Source organism: Rana temporaria, chromosome 12 (assembly GCF_905171775.1).
Source record: "Rana temporaria chromosome 12, aRanTem1.1, whole genome shotgun sequence".
In the NCBI taxonomy this organism is placed as follows: domain Eukaryota; kingdom Metazoa; phylum Chordata; class Amphibia; order Anura; family Ranidae; genus Rana; species Rana temporaria.
Window position 1 is genome coordinate 10553203 of NC_053500.1, and position 21092 is coordinate 10574294.

Consider the following 21092-nt stretch of genomic DNA (forward strand, 5'->3'; position numbering starts at 1 on the left):
CTGGCCCTTTGCTTGAAAAGTACGGAGACCCCTGATCTACACAATCAATATTATGGTTATTTGGTGGCTGTATATTTACCAAAAAAACTCCACAAAGGCTGTTTTCAATTTTCAGCTTCAGCAGATCTACCGTAATTCATTAATTACCATGGTCTACATGGGAGGACCGGTGCTAGTTTCAAAAAGTATAGTGCCACACTGAGACATAACCCACAATCGCTGTTCCCTTTTATCAATGCTCAAGCATTGGTCTTTAATATGATTAATGGAGAAGTAGAAAAAAAAATGTTGTTTTTCTTTCAAGGTAATGATGGGTACAACAATTAAAAAAAAAAATCAGCTTTATTATTTCAGTGCAAGCTCTACAGATGATGGGTGAAGTGGTTTAGAGGAGCCCTAGAAGTGCCCAAATGTAAAAAAAACATTGCTGTAGCAGAAATACATCAAAACTACTTCCTGTGTCCAAGTTCAGCAGTTGCGATGAATGGGGGGAAAAATCAATTCAGTTTTTTTTGTAGTTGGGGGTTCTGTCAAAGTAATCTTCTGTCCTGTAGAGTGTTGGCAGCTCGTAGGTGTTTTGCTTCTTGATGCCTTGCTAAAAGAAAAGCAAAAAAAAAAACTGAATACATAGGACAGGTAATGATGGTCAATGCACCCCAAAATTGATATTTCTGTTAGAAGATCAGTCTGGTAGGTCAAGTTGCCTGCTGCCTTGGCAGTGCACGGAGCTCCAGGAACCTGTTGTCCATGCCCTGGCTCTGTTCCTTTCTAAAGTTGGTTTGGTTCCCCTCGTCCAGTTTTAAAATTTATAAAATAAGATCTTCCATGAAAGTAAGGCATCCTCGTGAAGAACTGCGGTACTTCTAACTGGTTTATTTGTCTTATTTTTCTTTGTATTTTTCTGTATTATTCCTGTGCCACCATCGATCTAGGAAGTAGCACCACACTTTCAGGAGATATCATCTACTGTATGTAAAAACCACATGCCTACCTTATGAACCTGGCTCTTTTTGGGGGAGTGGGGTAAAAGTTAAATCATGTGCCAGCTTTTTAGTGCTCACTATGCTCCAGGTGGGGAGATCTCCCTTTACTTTTTTTGTGTCTATTATTACCAGTACAGTGATGTACAGTAGAAAATAAAAGGCTTTAATGCTCACTGTAATATCTTTTGCTTGTAATCCATTGAGGAACAAAGGAAGTCTTTTGACTTTCAGGTTCTACTGGTGCCTACAGGATTGTTGAATACTGGCAAAAAAAAAAAAAACATAGGTCAGCCTAGGACAGTGAGGGTGAACCTTGGCACCCCAGATGTTTTGGAACTACATTTCCCATGATGCTCATGTACTCTGCAGTGTAGTGTAGCATCATGGGAAATGTAGTTCCAAAACATCTGGAGTGCCAAGGTTCGCCATCACTGGCCTAGGATAACTTCTACCACCACCATTAATTTGTTTTCTAACAATGCGGTACCGACGGCACGATCAAAAAATAGAAGAGTGGGACATGTGACCATCAATGACTTTTGAGAAAATTATTTTAGGGTAAGTATCATAGTCTTATTTTTTGCTTGTCCATTGAGGGACCTGGGAATTTTTATTTTTTTTTATTTTGAGGCAGTCCAAAATTCCTGAAAAAAATAACCTTGACTGGCCCAAGAAAACAGCAAGCGAAGGCACTGCCTGCAGTTTAAAGAGCTGGCTGATACACCTTACTTCTGAAGTTGTCGTGATGCTAAAATGTCAACCTGGTAAACAGAACCAGGGAAAATGTAGAGTGGTGGTGGAAAACCCAAGAAGCATCCACAGTTCTAGTAGAGTGCACCTTGTCAGAAAAGGGTAAAACCTGTTCCTTGCAACAATAAACTTATAAGATGGGTAGTCTGAGCCACCCTGACCCGGTGAAACAAAAAGTACACCCGTGATAAAAAAAAAAAAAGACTCGGTCTTTCTGAAAAAAGTGACGTGCTTGCACAATCTGAAACATAGCCAAGAAATGCATGGAAATTTCATGTTGGGTAACTGGAGCCACATAGAAGGATTAAAGAACATTGTCCTGGAATGGATGAAAAGCAGAAACAACTCAACACAAGAAAGGCCATGCAGACCAATTTGATGCAGTGTGTGGCGTATGGTCTGAGCACTGACAGGCTGACCCCCCCCCCCCCCTTTCAATCTCTGCAGCAATGCTGGCAGCACTCCTACGTCTATTTCCCAAGGACACAACTTCTGGATATGACGCTGAGCACGTGCACTCAACTTTGGTAGATTATGGCGAGGCTTGTTCCGAGGGGAACCTGTCCTGTTCAACCGCTGTATGGTCTTGTCCACTGTGCTGCAGCTCAGTTTAAGGGTCTTGCCAATCTTGTTAAAGCCTAGGCCAGGGATATGCAATTAGCGGACCTCCAGCTGTTGCAGAACTAGTCCCATAAGGGATAGCAAGATTCAGCCACAAGCATGACACCCAGAGGCATGATGGGACTTGTAGTTTTGCAACAGCTGTAGGTCTGCTAATTGCATATCTCTGGCCTATGACATCTTTATGTAGAGCAACAATTCCTTTTTTCAGATCCTCAGAGTTCTTTGCCATGAGGTGCCAGGTTGAACTTCAGTGACCAGTATGAGAGTGAGAGCAATAACACCAAATTTTAAATCAAACTAGGGGAGAAGGGGGACAAAAAAGCACTCACATTTGCCAACATCCGTAAATATAGGAATAGAGAAAAATTATTGCTGAAGGGCAACAATTGGGCGGACTTTAGAGGCAAGACGAGAACAACAGGATTAGAAAAAATATATATTTATTACAAAAAATACAATTGATATATAAAAAGCATATAGAATATGCAATAGTGTTGAAATTATGCTCTCGTCGCGACTAGAGGATAATTTCAACACTATTGCATATTCTATATGCTTTTTATATATACTAATTGTATTTTTTGTAATAAATATATATAAATATATATTTTTTCTTCAGCAATAATTTTTCTCAACACCAAATTTAACTCCCCATTCACACCTGAGACCTTGTAATGCTTAAGCCTCGTACACACACGGTTTTCTCGGCAAGAACCAGCAAGAAAACTGCTGGCAGAGCCGAGTAAACCTTGCGTGTGTACGAGGCTTTCAGGTTTCTCGTCAAGAAAACTGCCCAGAATCTCGACGAGAAAAATAGAGAACCTGCTCTGTATTTTCCTCGTCGTGATTCTTGGCAGTGTCTTCCTGCCGAGAAACCCGAGCGTCTGTATACTTACCTGTCGCCGTGGAAACCCGCACATGTTCGAAATGACTTTGACGCATGTCTTGTAGCTTCCAAGGGCAGTGTAGGGTGCAGCAAGATGGCGGTGACGGCATCGAATGTGACAAGTGCATGATCGTCGTACACGATGACATCACCGCGTTCTTTCCTTTCAAAAGAAAGTGTGTGTACACTCGGGCGGCAAGAGATTCTTGCCAAGAATCTCGTCGGGAAAAACGTTTTTTTTTCTGACAAGATTCTGGCCCCGTGGGTACAGGGCTTTCGCGGTGTACTCACTTTTGTTGCCAGTGGTTTAGACATTAATGGCTGTGTGTTGAGTTATTTTGAGGGGACAGCAAATTTACACTGTTATACAAGCTGTACACTCACTACACAACATTGTAGCAAAGTGTCATTTCTTGTTGTCACATAAAAAGATACAAGAAAATATTTACAAAAATGTGAGGGGGTGTACTCGCTTTTGTGAGATACTGTGTGTGTATATATAAAATATGTATGTGATCCGACACTTCCGGGTAGAAGGTGTGCATGCGTACCACCGCCAGCTTGCATACGCTGTCATTATACACAGCGAAAGCCATTCGGCGGGTGTCTGGGATTCGATGTCTGCCGACACCCACCAATCTTTGGCCGGTGAGCCAGAACTGTGATCTTCCTATATAAACAAAGCAGATCTTGGTTCTGACAGGAGGGAAAGCATGGAATGTATTCAGTCTCTTCCTCTAGTGAAAGGTACCTCACACACTGTAGTAAAACTCTGGCTAGGCACCCACTTAACCCTTTGATTGCCCCTGATGTTAACCCCTTTCCACCCAGTGTCATTGGTACAGTGACAGTGCATATTTTTTTTTAGTACTGATCACTGTATTAGTGTCGCTGGTTTCCAAAAAGTGTCAAAATGTCCGCCACAATATCGCAGTCCCACTGAAAGTCACTGATCGCCACCACTACTAGTAAAAATAATTACATAAAAATATATTATAGTTTGTAGACACTATGGGGCAGATTTACGTACATCGGCGCATTATTCCGCCGGGCGTAGCGTATCTAAGATACACTACGCCGCCGTAACTTTTTTTTTTTAAATCCTTAAAGAATTTGCGCCGTAAGTTACGGCGGCGTAGTGTATCTTTGGCGGCGTAAGGGCGCGGACTTCAAATGGATGTGACGGGGGCGTGTTTTATGTAAATACGCCGTGACCCGACGTAAACAACGTTTTTTTTTTAACGGCGCATGCGCCCTCCGTGGGGGTATCCCAGTGCACATGCTTGAAATTAAACCGGAACAAGCCAATGCTTACGACGGTGACGTCATTCTACGCAATTTCCTATTCGCGAACGACGTAAAAAATTCGACGCGGGAACGACGGTCATACTTAACATTGAGTACGCCTCATAATAGCAGGGGTAACTATACGCCGGAAAAAGCCGAACGCAAACAACGTAAAAAAATGCGCCGGACGTATGTTCGTGGATCGCCGTATCTAGCTAATTTGCATACTCGACGCAGAATTCGACGGAAACGCCACCTAGCGGCCGGCGGAAAAATGCATCTACGATCCGACGGCGTAGATACAAAACAAAGATACGACGCGGGAAATTTAAAATTACGCGGCGTATCAACAGATACGCCGGCGTAATTCTTTTGTGGATTTGCCCCTATAACTTTTGTGCAATCCAATCAATATACGCTTATTGGGATTTTCTTACCAACAATATGTAGCGGAATACACATTGGCCTAAATTAATGACGAAATTAGATTTAAAAAATATATATATATTTCATATGTTTTAAAGCAGAATGTAAAAAATATTATTTTTCTTTTCAAAATTGTTTGTCTTTTTCGTTTATAGCGCCAAAAATAAAAACTGCAGAGGTGATCAAACACCACCAAATGAAAGATATTAGTGGGGAAAAAAATTACATACATTTTATTTGGGTACAGCGTTGCATGATCGCGCAATTGTCAGTTCTAAAATAACACAGTGCCGAATCACAAAAAATGGCCTGGTCATGAAGGGGGTAAATCTTTCTGAGGTCAAGCAGTAAAAATATTTAGAACAAACTTAAACGGTACATTAAAACTGACAGGTCTGACCTTGATATGGAGCTAGGATTGTGATGTGACTGGAAGTTATAGTGTTCTGTATTAAGATCTTTGCCATTTACATTTAAATCCATTTTTTTGGTAGGTCGGCAATGGTTTCCTCGTGAAGGCAGCATTATACAGTGCCTTGAAAAATTATTCACACCCCTTGAAATTTTCCAAATTTTGTAATGTTACAACCAAAAAACATAAATGTATTTTATTGGGATTTTATGTGATGCACCAACACAAAGTGGCACATAATTGAGAAGTGGAAAGAAAAATGATAAATGGTTTTCATATTTTTTTTTACAAATAAATATGTGAAAAGTGTGGCGTGCATTTGTAGTCAACCCCTTTACCCTGACACCCCTAAGTAAAATTTAGTGGAGCCAATTGCCTTAAGAGGTCACCTAATTTGTAAACAATCAACCTGTGTGTAATTTAATCTCAGTATAAATACAGCTGTTCTGTGAAGCCCTCAGATGTTTGTTAGAGAACCTTAGTGAACAAACCGCATCATGAAGGCCAAGGAACACACCAGATAGGTCAGGGATAAATGTGTAGAGAAGTTTAAAGCAAAGTTAAATTATAAAAAATCTCCCAAGCTTTGAACATCTCACAGAGATCTGTTCAATCCATCATCCGAAAATGGAAAGAGTATGGCACAACTGCAAACCTACCAAGACATGGCCGTCCACCTAAACTGACTGGCTTGGCAAGGAGAGCATTCATCAGAGAAGCAGCTAAGAGGTCCATGGTAACTGCAGAGATCCACAGCTCAGGTGGGAGAATCTGTCCACAGGACAACTATTAGTCGTGCTCTCCACAAATCTGCCCTTTATGGAAGAATGACAAGAAGAAAGACATTGGGGAAAGAAAGACATAAGAAGTCCTGTTTGCAGTTTGCGAGGAGCCATGTGGGGGAGGGGACACAGCAAACGTGGAAGAAGGCGCTCTGGTCAGATGAGACCAAAATTTAACTTTTTGGCCTAAAAGCAAAACTATGTGTGGGGGAAAACTAACACTGCACATCACCCAGAACACACCATCCCAACCGTGAAACATGGTGATGGCAGCATCATATTGTGGGGATGCTTTTCTTCAGCAGGGACAGGGAAGCTGGTCAGAGTTGATGGGAAGATGGATGGAGACAAATACAGGACAATCATAGAAGAAAACCTGTAGAGTCTGCAAAAGACTTGAGACTGGGGGGGAGGTTCACCTTCCAGCAGGACAACGACCCTAAACATACAGCCAGAGCTACAATGGAATGGTTTAGATCAAAGAATATTCATGTGTTAGAATGGCCCAGTCAAAGTCCAGACCTAAATCCAATTGGGAATTTGTGGCAAGACTTGAAAATTGCTGATCACAGACGCTCTCCATCCAATCTGACAGAGCCTGAGATATTTTGCAAAGAAGAAAAAGAATGGACAGCAATGTCCCTCTCTAGATGTGCAAAGCTGGTAGAGACACCCCCAAATAGAATTGTAGCAAAAGGTGGTTCTACAAAGTATTGACCCAGGGGGGCTGAATATAAATGTACGCCACACTTTTCACATATTTATTTGTAAAAAAAAAATTAATTCAAAACCATTTTATCATTTTCCTTCCACTTCACAATTATGGGCCACTTTGTGTTGGTCCATCACATAAAATCCCAATAAAATGCATTTACATTTTTGGTTGTAACATGACAACATGTGGAAAATTTCAAGGGGTATGAATACTTTTTCAAGGCACTGTTACCAGAAGGTGAAAGACTTTGGGGTTGATTTATTAAAGGCAAATCTACTTGGAAGTGCACTTGCTTTAAATCTGAGGGGTAGATCTGAAATGACGGGAAGCTCTGCTGATTTTATCATCCAATCATGTGCAAGCAAAAATGCTTTTTTTTTTATTTTCCTTGCATGTCCCCCTCGGATCTACAGTGACTGCACTTCCAAGTGCACTTGTAGTGCAAAGTGGCTTTGCTTTTAGTAAATAAACCCCTTGGTGCCCCTGAGAGGATGAGAAAGAAATACAAAATGTTACAGCTGTTAACAGAAAGTGAGTGAAATCTATGAAGGGGAACAACAGCTGCAATGAGACACAGAGGGGGAAAAAACACCCTCACCAGTTAAAATATGTTATTGGTTCTAGTTTGAATTGCTTTGTCAATGTTATTTATATAGTTTATTATTGCCTTATTTTAGTAAGTTTCTTTGTTTTTTGGGCAGAGGTGATGTCTCAGAGGGTAAGAAGGAAAACATGAGTTCTAAACCTCTCTGTTGTAAACTGCTACAGTGTGAAATGTAGTTCCAAAACATCTGGGGTGCCGAGGTTCTCCATCACTGGACTAGAACTACTGCTTTGATTATATTAGCCAGATTTCTTAACCACTGAGCTATCGCTCGCTCTTCATGGACATGAAGCACTTCACTAACTTTTTTAATAAAAATAAATCGGCAAAAATCACTCCCTACACAGGGACATGTGAGAGGCGAAGTGGCCTTTTTCAGTGACACAAAAGTTTTAACTTTGAGAGATAAGAGCTTGCTTTTTTTTTTTCGATGGAGCTCTTACCCTTTGATCTATCACCTTCTTGAAACATGGCTCACTAACCTATTGCAGGAAAATAAGGCATTAGCCAAATAGAAATAAAGATATTTGGCCGGAGATTTAAATGCCAATGCTTAATCTAAGTGGTGTATTTGAACCGTACTGTGCGTTTGTCTATGGATGCACCCAGCCCGACTCAGGAGTGAGCCTGCACATCTGCCCCCACAGCAAGTGCATGCTATGGGGCAGACAAAGAAGAGGAAGAGACTAGAGTGCTGACGGGGGAACCCCAGAAGAGGAGGTTTAGGGAAACTCTGTGGCAATACTTTTGCACAAAGCTGGTAAGTATAAGAGATTTATTATTTTAGAAAATACAATGTGAGCCTTTACAACCACTTTAACTCTAGGGGTTAGTAAAGTTAATTTTCATTTTAACCTTTGACCTCCTATTAAATTGACTAAGGGACTCAAATGATGACCAAAGGCCACAGTAATTGAACTCTGTAGGAATCAAGCTCTTGATATTGTTAATTTATTGTCCATTTTCCTAATTTATAAACGTAAGGCATCAGTCAACAAGAAATATCACCTAGTGGTCTGCAAACTGTGGCCCGGATGTGGCCGTTTGCTTACCTTTATCCAGCCCTTGGGGCACTGTTCCTCTCACTGGTATAAGAAACTATTTCTTCTAAGATCACCAATGATGAGGCACCACTCCTCCAACTGGGACACCATTTCTTCCACGCATACCAATAACGGGGGAACTATTCCTTCCACTGACCCCAACAAGGAGGCATAATTCCTCCCACAAATACCAATGATGGGGCATTTTACCTCCTTCTTCTGACCATGGGTGTTATGTTGATCTTACTCCCACTGACCACCAAACCTGAGAAATATACAAGAACAAGTCTCCTGCGCTCTGATATTTTGAAGGGAATACTATGCAGTGGTGCAGTTCAATTAAAAGTTATCATCTAGAGTCTTGCAGCCCTCCTCAGAATCGTGGGTATTCATGAAACTATAAAAGAGAAGAAAAAGAGCGGAAGGCGCACCGACCTCGTGTGATACTGATAAAAAATGTATTTATTCCAATAGTAAAATCAATGGTTATACTCACAAATTTGGAGTTAAAAACAGGCTTTAAAAATGAATACAGCAGATATCCAGCACAGCACTGCAGACCACGTCAGCTCTGAGGAAAGGGGTACGCCCCCGAAACGCATCAGCTTTTATTTCTACTGATTGGTTCAAACGATTATTCGTGTTCCACTGACGATGCTGGATATCTGCTGTATTCATTTTTAAAGCCTGTTTTTAACTCCAAATTTGTGAGTATAACCATTGATTTTACTATTGGAATAAATACATTTTTTATCAGTATCACACGAGGTCGGTGCGCCTTCCGCTCTTTTTCTTCTCACCAAACCTGAGACACAGTCAACTCCCACTGATGCTGGGGCAATTTCTATTCTTACTAGCTACCCCCCCCCCCAAAGTCTGAAGGACCATAAACCAGCCCTTAATTTTGAAAGTTTGGAGACCCCTGATCTAAAGGGTTAAAAATCTGCCCAACATCAGTGATGAAGAGACTTTCTCAGCCCCGCTACTTTAACTAAGGAGATTAGAGCTCTCGTCATGTTTCTATAAAGTAGAGCTCCTAAACTCATAGCTATCACCTCCTCTCATAGACAAAGTAGCTCACTGAACTTTTTTCGGAAAATAAATCGCATCCAACTGGAAACTAGGCACTGACAACTGACAGATTTAACTGCAAACATTGACACATGTGAAGTGGCTTTTCCAGGGCCCTGCACATTTACCTTTGAGGGGTTAGAGCTCTTACTCTTTGAGCTATCACCTGCTCTCCGGTAACGTGTGGCTCACTAAGCTATTTCAGGAAAATAGAGCTTTGGCAAAATTGGAAAAAAAATGGATTTAAAAAAATGACTCTCTCTTAGTAGGATTTGAACTCTTGATTGCTTGTGTTTGGGGACAAATCTTAACCTCTGAGCTATCACTGTCTCATTGAGACTTTGCTGTTCACTTTGCTATTTCCAAAATATAAGACATTAACCAACTTGAAACATTATCAACTAAAGGATCTGTATTCCACCAAGTGAGAAAAAAAGTGACTTGACTAGGTACACAAGACTTTAATCAAAGAGGATCTACTGTCAAGCTCTCTTGTCTCTTCCTCTCATGCTTGTCTCCAGGATTTCTCCAGAGCCTCTCCCATCCTCTGGAACTCACTACCTCAACCTGTCCGGCTATCCCCTACTCTTGCTACCTTCAGGCGATCCCTGAAAACTCACCTCTTCAGGGAAGCCTATCACGTCTCCAACTAATCTTTTACCACTTCCATCAGCTCATTCCCCACAGTTACAACCTTTTGTACCACCTGCCCCACCCTATTAGATTGTAAGCTCTTCTGAGCAGGGCCCTCTTAATGCTCTTGTATTTTATTGTATTGTAACTGCTTTGTCTCCCTTTATATTGTAAAGTGCTGCGTAAACTGTTGACGCTATATAAATCCTGTAATAATAATAATAATAATAATAATAATAATTAGAGAGTTTTTACAAGGAGGTAGAACTCTTACCTCCTGAACTACCATCTCAATTTAAGAAAGTCATCACCTCACTACTCTGTTTCAGAAGAAGTCATTAGCCTAATAGAAAAAAACACTGAACAAGTATTGAACTATAGCCAAAGGGACATGAGAGAGGTGAAAAGTCTAGCACAAGGCTACAAGCTTTTATCTAAGATGGATCAGGACTCTTGTTTTTTTTTTATTACATTTTTTTACTACCTAGAGTTCTTAAAGTGACATGTTTTACTTACCTGTCCAGTGAAATGGTTTTACACAGAGCACCCCTGATCCTCCTCTTCTCAGGTCCTTCATCAGTGCTTCTGGCCCCTCCCTCCTGTTGAGTGTCCCCACAGCAAGCAGCTTGCTATGTGGCGACCCGAACAGAGCCACAGCTCTGTGTGTCCATTCAGACATGGAGCTGCGTCTCGGCCCACCCCCTTTTTCTCCTCATTGGCTGCCTGACTTTGACAGCAGCAGGAGCCAATGGCACGGCACTGCTGTCCCATCCAATTAGGAGAGGAGTCCCGGGCAGCCAAGACACTCCTGAAACATTTCTGGATCTAGATGGACCTCTGGTAAGTACTAGGGGGGCTGCTGCACACAGAAGACTTTTTATCTTAATGCCTTTACAACCCCCTTAACCACTGAACTTCTAGCTCCTCAAAAATGCCAAGATCCTCACTAACCTATTTAAGGTAAATAAGTCATTAGCCAAATAGAAACACACATTGACTAAGGGGTTCAAACCACAAACAATGGGACTTAAAAGAAGTGAAGCTGCTGGTCCAGAGCCACAAGGATTAGAACTTTTGCTTTAAAATGTAAGAGTTCTTACAATTTAAGATATCACCTCCTCTTGAGCAAAATATGTATTTTTTCAAGCAAATATGGCTTTAGTCAGGTAGAAAATAATGCTGACTAAGGAAATTAAATGATGGTCACAGCACTTAATTAAACTCAGTAAAATTCATTGTTTGCTTTCAGCAATCAAAGTTCTCAAAAATAGTTAATATGCAAATACAGTGATACCTATTATAAATAAGGTGCCAAATGTGATATTAAACAGCGCTCAAAAAAATAGGTGAAAATGTAAATCAACAAATATAATATTGGTACAGTGACATAGTGAAAAATAAATAAATAATCCACCCTCTAAGTGAGTCAATATGTAAGTGTCCAAAAATCCGTGCAAAAATCGCATCAAAAAATACCAGGTTGGCAAATAAAGTCCATGAACTGTCTAAGTGAACAAAAAAATATATATAAATAGTTCATAAATGGAGAGCAAAGGAAAAGAAAAAATCCTTCCCGATCTTCAATAAGTGCTTTCACCACACCACAGTGACTGCGTGCTTCCACCACCCATCAGAAATGCAAACTCACCGCAACAAATGGCCTGACACTTTCGTGTTTAGGCACACAGGCTTGTTAACTGACCCCCTCAGTTTAGTTGATAGAACTCCTTCTTTTCATATAGAGTGGAGCATTCAGTTAAACAGATGGAGATCCGAAGCAAAAAGAAAACTCCAAGATAACAGCCATATGCAAATAAGAAAAAGAGAGCACAATAGTGTGATACTGTAACACAACTTTTAATAACACACTACAAATCTCCCAAAGAATGCACTCACAAAGGTAACTCTTGTTACAAGCAGTGTATAAATCCAAAAACTGACACGGTGTAAAACAAAAAATAAAGATATCCTCCAGGTGAACTAGTGGTCACAGCGGACCAACGAATAGCCCAAGTGTTACTCACAGCCCTTGTGCAGGTGTACTGGAGCTGCTGCTTAGGTAATTGAGCTGGTGGCAGATTAGACCATTCCACGTTCAAGCTTAGAAAGTTAAGGTGTGCGGTTGTGACTTCAGTAATCACTCCCCGACATGTTTCATCGAAATGATTTCTTCATGGGGTTATAGAAACCCCATGAAGAAATCATTTCGATGAAACATGTCGGGGAGTGATTACTGAAGTCACAACCGCACACCTTAACTTTCTAAGCTTGAACGTGGAATGGTCTAATCTGCCACCAGCTCAATTACCTAAGCAGCAGCTCCAGTACACCTGCACAAGGGCTGTGAGTAACACTTGGGCTATTCGTTGGTCCGCTGTGACCACTAGTTCACCTGGAGGATATCTTTATTTTTTGTTTTACACCGTGTCAGTTTTTGGATTTATACACTGCTTGTAACAAGAGTTACCTTTGTGAGTGCATTCTTTGGGAGATTTGTAGTGTGTTATTAAAAGTTGTGTTACAGTATCACACTATTGTGCTCTCTTTTTCTTATTTGCATATGGCTGTTATCTTGGAGTTTTCTTTTTGCTTCGGATCTCCATCTGTTTAACTGAATGCTCCACTCTATATGAAAAGAAGGAGTTCTATCAACTAAACTGAGGGGGTCAGTTAACAAGCCTGTGTGCCTAAACACGAAAGTGTCAGGCCATTTGTTGCGGTGAGTTTGCATTTCTGATGGGTGGTGGAAGCACGCAGTCACTGTGGTGTGGTGAAAGCACTTATTGAAGATCGGGAAGGATTTTTTCTTTTACTTTGCTCTCCATTTATGAACTATTTATATATATTTTTTTGTTCACTTAGACAGTTCATGGACTTTATTTGCCAACCTGGTATTTTTTGATGCGATTTTTGCACGGATTTTTGGACACTTATATATTGACTCACTTAGAGGGTGGATTATTTATTTATTTTTCACTATGTCACTGTACCAATATTATATTTGTTGATTTACATTTTCACCTATTTTTTTGAGCGCTGTTTAATATCACATTTGGCACCTTATTTATAATAGGTATCACTGTATTTGCATATTAACTATTTTGGATTCTATAATTTTTAAAGCAGCAGCTCTTGCATATTTATTAATTTATTAATTTATTTTATAAATATCACTAGTGTTCACATTTATTCTCCAGCTACGCGCAGTGAGGGTGGTTCACATTAGACGGCCCTTATCTCCACCCCTTTTTTCTACAATCAAAGTTCTCACCCTCTGAGCTATCATCATTTCCTACAATGCATACTGTTTACTTTCCTAGTTCAAAAATATCAGCCAACAGGAAATATCAACTAAGAGATTACAAAGCTACCCAATGAAATGTGTGAAGGGTGAAAAGGCTTGCCCAAAGCCACCACGGTTTACTCAAGGTGATTAGAACTCTTGCCTTTTTATTTTTTGTGGAGATCTTATAGCTATCAACTCTGTTTATATACAAAGCAACACACTAAACTGATTTAAGTCATTAGAGAAATAGAAAGAAAATTGACTAAAGGATCTCAGTGGGATTTGATCCTTTAAAAGTTCATTCTTTATAACCTAGAGTTCTTACCTTTTAAGCTATTAACACCTCTCAACCATTGTGTTGTTGACTTTACTACTTATATAAATAAATACAAAGCATCAGTCAACTAAATTTATTTTTAACTAAGGGATCATTATTTCACAGTGGAAGTCAAGGTGGTTTTCCAAGAGACATAAGGCTTATATTCTGGCAGACTAGGGGCCAGATTCACATAGGTTAGCGGATCTTTATGTGAATTAAGATCCGCCGCCGCAATTTTTTAAAGCAAATGCTAATTCACAAAGCACTTACCTCAAAACTTGCGGCGGCGTATCTTAAATCCCCTGGCGGAATTCAAATTCCGCGGCTAGGGGGAGTGTAGTATTTAAATCAGGCGCGTCCCCGCGCCGATTTAACTGCGCATGCGCCGTCCGCAAATTTTTCCGGCGTGCATTGCTCCCAATGACGTCGCTAGGACGTCATTGGTTTCGGCGTGAGCGTAACTTCCGTCCAGCGCTTTTGTGAATCGACGTACGCAAACGACGTAAAATTTCAAAATTCGACGCGGGAACGACGGCCATACTTAACATTGGCTGCGCCTCATAGAAGCAGGGGTAACTATACGCCGGAAAAAGCCGAACGCAAACAACGTAAAAAAAAAACGCCGGGCAGTCGTTCGTTTCGGAATCGGCGTATCTCCTCATTTGCATAATCGTCGCGTAAATAAACCGAAACGCCACCTAGCGGCCGGCAGGGAATTGCAGCCTAAGATCCGACGGTGTAACACAGTTACACCTGTCGGATCTTAGGCATATATATGCGTAACTGATTCTATGAATCAGTCGCATAGATACAACTGGCACAACTCAGAGATACGACGGTGTATCAGGAGATACACCGTCGTATCTCTATGTGAATCTGGCCCTAGAACTCTTGGTCCTGGCAGAACTCTTACTCACCTATCGCCTCATTTCAACTGCAAATAATCTTGCTATGCTGGGAGTAGAAGAACAGGCTGCCACATACTGGATAGATCACAAGCATCCACATTTATTGTAGAAGCTCTCCGCACACGACACTCAGCGCACTAGGACCATCCATTTGACGCTTTTCACTCGATCAGTGCCTAATTCTAGAGGTTAGAGATCATTCTTGATGAATAAGCACTGATTGGTTGAAAAACATTAGAGGGGGGACCGCCGTTGTCATGTCTGTGGACAGTTTCCACAATAAACGTGGACACTTGTGATCTATCCAATGTGTGGCAGTCTTTTCTTCTACTCCCAGTTAGAGTGTGGATAGCTCAGCTTGCTTCATGCACCCAAAGTTCAAATGGCACGAGAAGCAGTAGCTTGGGATGGAGAGTCCTTTTAATCAGATCACTACCATGTTTCAGGGGAATACGTCATTAGCCAACGAAAAAAAAGCACTGAAAAGGGGGAAAACAAAGTACAACCGACGGAACATGTGAAAAGTAAAGATGCTTGCCCAAGGCTTCACTATAAAAAAAATAGAACTCTTTTGACTTTGTTTCTTGCTAGCTAGAGTTCTTTAACATTGAGCCATTACCTCCTCCCAGACACCAGGTATCTCACTAACCTATTTAATCAAATATAAGTCCTTATGTATACAGACAATGACTGAGGGATTTAAACTACAACCAATGAGAAGCTGCTTGTTCAGCGACTTAAGGTTTTAGGTCAAATCGAATTGAACTCTGACTTTTTCTTTACATTAACCAGAGTTATCACCTTCTTTCACACTCTGTACTGTTCATTCTTCTATTTTAGGAATCCAAAGCATTGGGCAACTAGGAATGGAAATTGACTAAAGGTTTTAAAGCCAAGTCAGAAGGGCGTAAGAATGGTGAAGGGGCATATACAGAGTCACATGGCTTTCACTACTCAACTATTTGCTCTTAGCCTCAGAGCTATCATCTCAGCCCTACTTTAATCTTCTCATATTTAAAAAATATTAGGCATGAGTAACCCTCGGAGCTATCTCTCCTCTCAAGAATTCAAGGCATCACCCAGCTAGAAATAAAAATTCACTGGATTAATACTCCAACTAATAAGAGAACTGGAGTGGCTTCTCCAAGGCCACAAAGTTTACACTCATTCAAATTCAAAATCAATTTTTTTTTTAAGACAGAGGTCTTACTTTCTGAGCTATCACCTCTTCCCGTGATTACCCTTGTTCACTTTTAAGGCATCAGTCGACTGGAAAAGAACACTAACTATCATGTGAAACTCCAGATATTTGAACTTGCTTTTTTAGGTCGTTTTTACTCTTTGAGATCTCACCTCCTCTCAGATGAATTGTGTCTTCCCAACCCATTTCAAGAAAAGGAGACATTAGCCACATACAAAAAAGGATTAACTAAAGCATTCAAATGATGACCAAAGGATTTGAACTCAATAAGACTAGAGCTCTTGATTTCTTGCTTTTCAACAGCCAAAGCTTTTACCCTCTAAGCCAGGGGTGGCGAACCTTGGCACCCCAGATATTTTGGAACCTAATTTGACATGATGCTCACCTAGACTGCAGATTGCAAGAGCATCACGGAAAATGTAGCTCCAAAACATCTGGGGTGCCAAAGTTTGCCATCACTGATCTAAGCTAGTATCACTTCATTAAACCACATGGTGTTGACTTTCTTGAAAAAAATAAGAAAATATACATATATGGTATCAGAAAACCCAATGGGAAACATGAGAAGTTAAATGGCTTGGCGAGGACTGCAACATTTTACCTTAGGTACCTTAGAGCTCTTGCCAGTTCGCTATTAGGTAGAGCCCTTACCCTTATTAAGATGATCTCCTTCCACACAAAGAACAGCCCATTTGGCTTAGAGACGGTTCACACAGGGGCAACACGACTTCCAGCACGACTTTGGGAGGCAACTTGGACACGACTTGAGTATGATTCAGGCAACTTACAAGGCAACTTCAAGTTGCCTCCAGGACAGTACAAGGCAACTTAAAGTCGCCTCCAGGACAGGAGGCTTTCCAGTGGCCAATCAAACAATCAGCTCTGTAGGAGGGAGGGGTTTGCCTGAGAAATGTATGTTATCTTCCTGTATTGTTGCTTCAGTTAAGACAGTGATCCGACTTCTGAGGCGACTTCCATTGAAATCAATGGGTACAAGTTGCCTACAAGTCGGATTGAAGTAGTACAGGAACCTTTTCTGAAGTCGGAGCGACTTCAGTAGTGTACATTAAGACGGCTCCCATTGACTTACATTAATTTTCTCGACCACGCGACTTGGGACAACTTGAAGTCGGATCCCAGGTCGCCCCAGTGTGAACTGGCTCTAATTGTAGGAATATAAATCACTGCTCAGCTGTTTAGCATTCACTAAGGGAGATGACATCTCCTCTTTGATTTTCCGATTGCAGGAATAAAACTAAAGGGACAATTAAAAAAAATGGTGCATTGCTGTGTTTGCACCCAGTTCATATCAAAGCATTGCGATGGGGTGTATCGCTGAAAAATGTAGACTCGCTGCATTTTTTTTCCAGAACAGCACACAAGAGCACATTACACTGCATTCCAGTGCATCACAACATCTTGCTATACAAAAAGTTAAATGAAGTGTAAGTTAAAAGTAAAGAAAGTGAAAAAAAAAAGAGCAAGCACTGTGATGTGTTGTAACAATGCATTGCAGCGTGCTTGCACAACGCACACCAGCACATGCACGCCCACTGGTGTAAACCAGCCCTTAGAGTTTGGAAACATGGCACATTCCAAGCAGTGAGTGGGAAGGAGACGTAAAGGATTAGAACTCCAACCACTAGCAACCCAGTTAATCTTCCCCTTTGAACTATTTCCTCTGATTGATCACTTATACCTTCATTTTCTTATGCAAGAAATCTAAAACCTTGGCCAAACTAGAAAAGTCAGCACTAGCTATGGGATCTCCAGTCTCTTCCAGCGTATCTTTTTTACGCTACGCCGAACCAGCGCAGAGAGGCAAGCACAGTATTCACATTCTAATGATGGGCCGAGTGCCAGACAAGTACTTAAAATTAATGGCGCATGCGCCGTCCCGTGGACGCATACCAGTGCGCATGCTCAGAATCACGTCAGAACTACTCCCTAAGATACGACGGATCACTGCCTACGACGTGAACGTAATCTACGCCTAGCCCTATTCACGTAAACGACGTAAAATACGACAACAAACGTATGTCCGGCCGGCGCATTTTTTTACGTCGTTTCCGTAAGGCTTTTTCCAGCGTAAAGTTACCCCTGCTATTAAGAGGCGTATCCTATGTTAAGTATGGACGTCGTTCCCGCTTAGAATTTTGAAAATTTTACGTCGTTTGCGTAAGTCGTTCGCGAATAGGGCTTTGCGTAGAATTACGTTCACGTCGAAAGCATTGGCTTGTTGCGGGTTAATTTGGAGCATGCGCACTGGGATACCCCCACGGACGGCGCATGCGCTGTTCAGAAAAACGTCATTTACGTCGGGTCAAGGCGTATTAACATAAAACACGCCCCCATCTCATCAATTTGAATTGTGCGCCCTTACGCCGACACAGTTACACTACGCCGCCGTAACTTACGGCGCAAATTCTTTGAGGATACGGAAAATACGCTGTAAGTTACGGCGGCGTAGTGTATCTGAGATACGCTACGCCGGACGGAACAATGCGTCGCGCTACGTGGATCTGGCCCAATGAGTCAGTCAACAGTAAGTGGCTTCAAATATACATAAGACAAGCATAGATCTATACTCAGACAAAAAAAGTTAACAAAAAACAAAACAAAAAAAAAACGTATAAATAAAAAAAAGCGGCCAGCTCGATGAAACATTTGGTGTTGATCTTGTTTCTATGACAGCTCCAATAACAGCACTATAGACTTTTCTAACGACGTCATAGACAGTAAAGCAAATCTGCATCTTTTCATTCAGGGGATGAATCCTGCGTCTCAAAGTGCCCCTCTAATAATTTCCTCTATTCTCCTTCTTCTATTATTTCTAAAAAGCAACAAAACATGAAAGGTCACACATAACTAAAGTATAAGCTCAAGATGCAAGCTCATGACTCAAGCACCAGAGCAAGCAATGACACCCTTCTGAGCCACAAGGTCTTAACCACAGGCAGATGTGTTGTCCTGTGTCAGATGCACTGAGAATTTAGGGTAATAAACTAAAACATTGGGATTTGACCTGATTTCACAACGACCAGACTCAGGGAGAAGCCTGAAACCAAAAAAGCCAAAGCTGGGCCATCACCTGGTCATTCAAACTCTGAACCAGTAGCAGGACAATAGACACAAGCCTCAAGGGGCCAGATTCAAGAAGCAATTGCGCCTGTGTAACCATAGGTTACACAGCGCAATTGCTTACTTGCTCCGGCGTAGCGAATGCTCCTGATTCAGCAACATCGCTATGCCGACTGCAGCCTAAAATCTGCGTGGCATAAGGCTCTTATGCCACGCAGATTTTAGGCTGCATTCTTGCGTTGGCCGCTAGGGGGCGCTCCCATTGTGATCTGTGTATAGTATGCAAATTGCATACTAACACCGATTCACAACGTTGTGCGAGCCCTGCGTACGCAAATTACGTAGTTTGCGTACGTCGGGTTTCACGTAAGGTTACACATCCTAATAGCAGGCGCAGCCAATGCTATAGGATACCCACGTTCCCGCGTCGCGATATTTAAAATCTACGTCGTTTGCGTAAGTGAATCGTGAATGGCGCTGGACGCCATTCACGTTCACTTTGAAGCAAATGACGTCCTTGCGACGTCATTTGCCGCAATGCACATCGGGAAAGTTTCCCGACGGAGCATGCGCTCTACGCTCGGTGCGCGCCTAATTTAAATGATTCCCGCCCCCGGCGGGATCATTTACATTGCGCGTGCTTACGCCGGCAAAATTGCTACTGCTCCGTGAATCGAGGGCAGCACAAAATATTTGCGGGGGCGCAGGGCAAAATCGTTGCCCTGTGCCTCCGCAAATAAAGCGCAAATGTACCTGAATCTGGGCCAATATCATCAGTTTACACAGACCACACAAATTACAGCCAGGCCCAAGTTTTAAATCAAGGCCTTCAAAACGGGGACTGGTCTCACCTGCCCATAAACTAGGTGACCCCCCCATCTCAACCTATCCAAAGGTTATGCTAATTTTCTTTCAATCATTTTTTTTTTTTATTGAAGCAAGAGCAGAGAAAAGAAAAATAACAAAAACACATAAATCTTGTGGCCTCGCAATCTGACAGATTTGGAGTGTTTTTACAAAGAAGAGTGGGCAAATATTGCCAAGTCAAGATGTGCCATGCTGATAGATCCATACCCAAAAAGACTGAGGGCCAGATTCACGTAGAATCGGGCAAATCTGCGGCGGCGTAACGTATGACATTTACGTTACGCCGCCGCAAGTTTTTTACGGGCAAGTGCTTGATTCACAAAGCACTTGCCTGTAAAGTTGCAGCGGCGTAGCGTAAATCCTCCTGGCGCAAGCCTGCCTAATTCAAATGATCCGGGTAGGGGGCGTGGATCATTTAAATTAGGCGCGTTCCCGTGCCGAACGTACTGCGCATGTGCCGTCCCTAAAATTTCCTGACGTGCATTGCGCTAAATGACGTCGCAAGGACGTCATTGGTTTCGACGTGAACGTAAATGGCGTCCAGCCCCATTCACGGACGAGTTACGCAAACAACGTCAAATTTCCAAATTTCGACGCGGGAACGACGGCCATACTTAACATTGGATACGCCACCTAGGGGGCATGTTTCTCTTTACGCCGCGTATCTCTTACGGAAACGGCGTAAATTTACTGCGACGGGCAAGCGCACGTTCGTGAATCGGCGTAACGACTCATTTGCATATTCTACGCCGACCGTAATGGAAGCGTCACCTAGCGGCCAGCGTAAATATTGCACCCTAAGATACGACGGCGCAGGCCGTCGTATCTTAGGCATGTTTAAGTGTATCTCAGTTTGAGACACTTAGATTCGGAGTTACGTCGGCGTATCTGCTGATACGCCGGCGTAACTCTGTGAGAATCTGGCCCTGAGTGCTGTAATAAAATCAAAAGGTGCTTCAACAAAGTATTAGTTGAAGGGTGTGCACACTTATGCAACCATATTATTTTATTTGTACTTCCCTCCACCTAAAAGATTTCAGTTTGTTGTTCAACTGAGTTGTACAGTTGATAGGTCAGATTAAAGGGGGAAAAAGTTCTGAAATTATTTATCTTTGTCTAATTTTTTTACAGCACAGAAAACTAAAATTTTACCAGCAGTGTGTAGACCTTTTATATCCACCGTACATAGGACATTGGGTACAGATAAATAAAAG

General features: G+C 41.7%; 1 protein-coding gene across 2 annotated transcripts in view; it reads right to left on the reverse strand.

Moving 5' to 3' along the window:
- Positions 1-325: 325 nt before the first annotated feature.
- The window catches only part of BCAS4 (breast carcinoma amplified sequence 4), a 118548-nt gene continuing 97781 nt past the window's right edge, over positions 326-21092 (reverse strand). The window contains exon 5 of one of the 2 annotated variants that reach the window (XM_040331834.1): positions 326-595. In XM_040331834.1, the coding sequence (XP_040187768.1) occupies positions 503-595 (93 nt within the window). In that variant the 3' untranslated portion in view covers positions 326-502. Of the gene's footprint in view, positions 929-21092 lie in introns of both variants that reach the window. The other variant, XM_040331833.1, reaches the window with a different exon arrangement.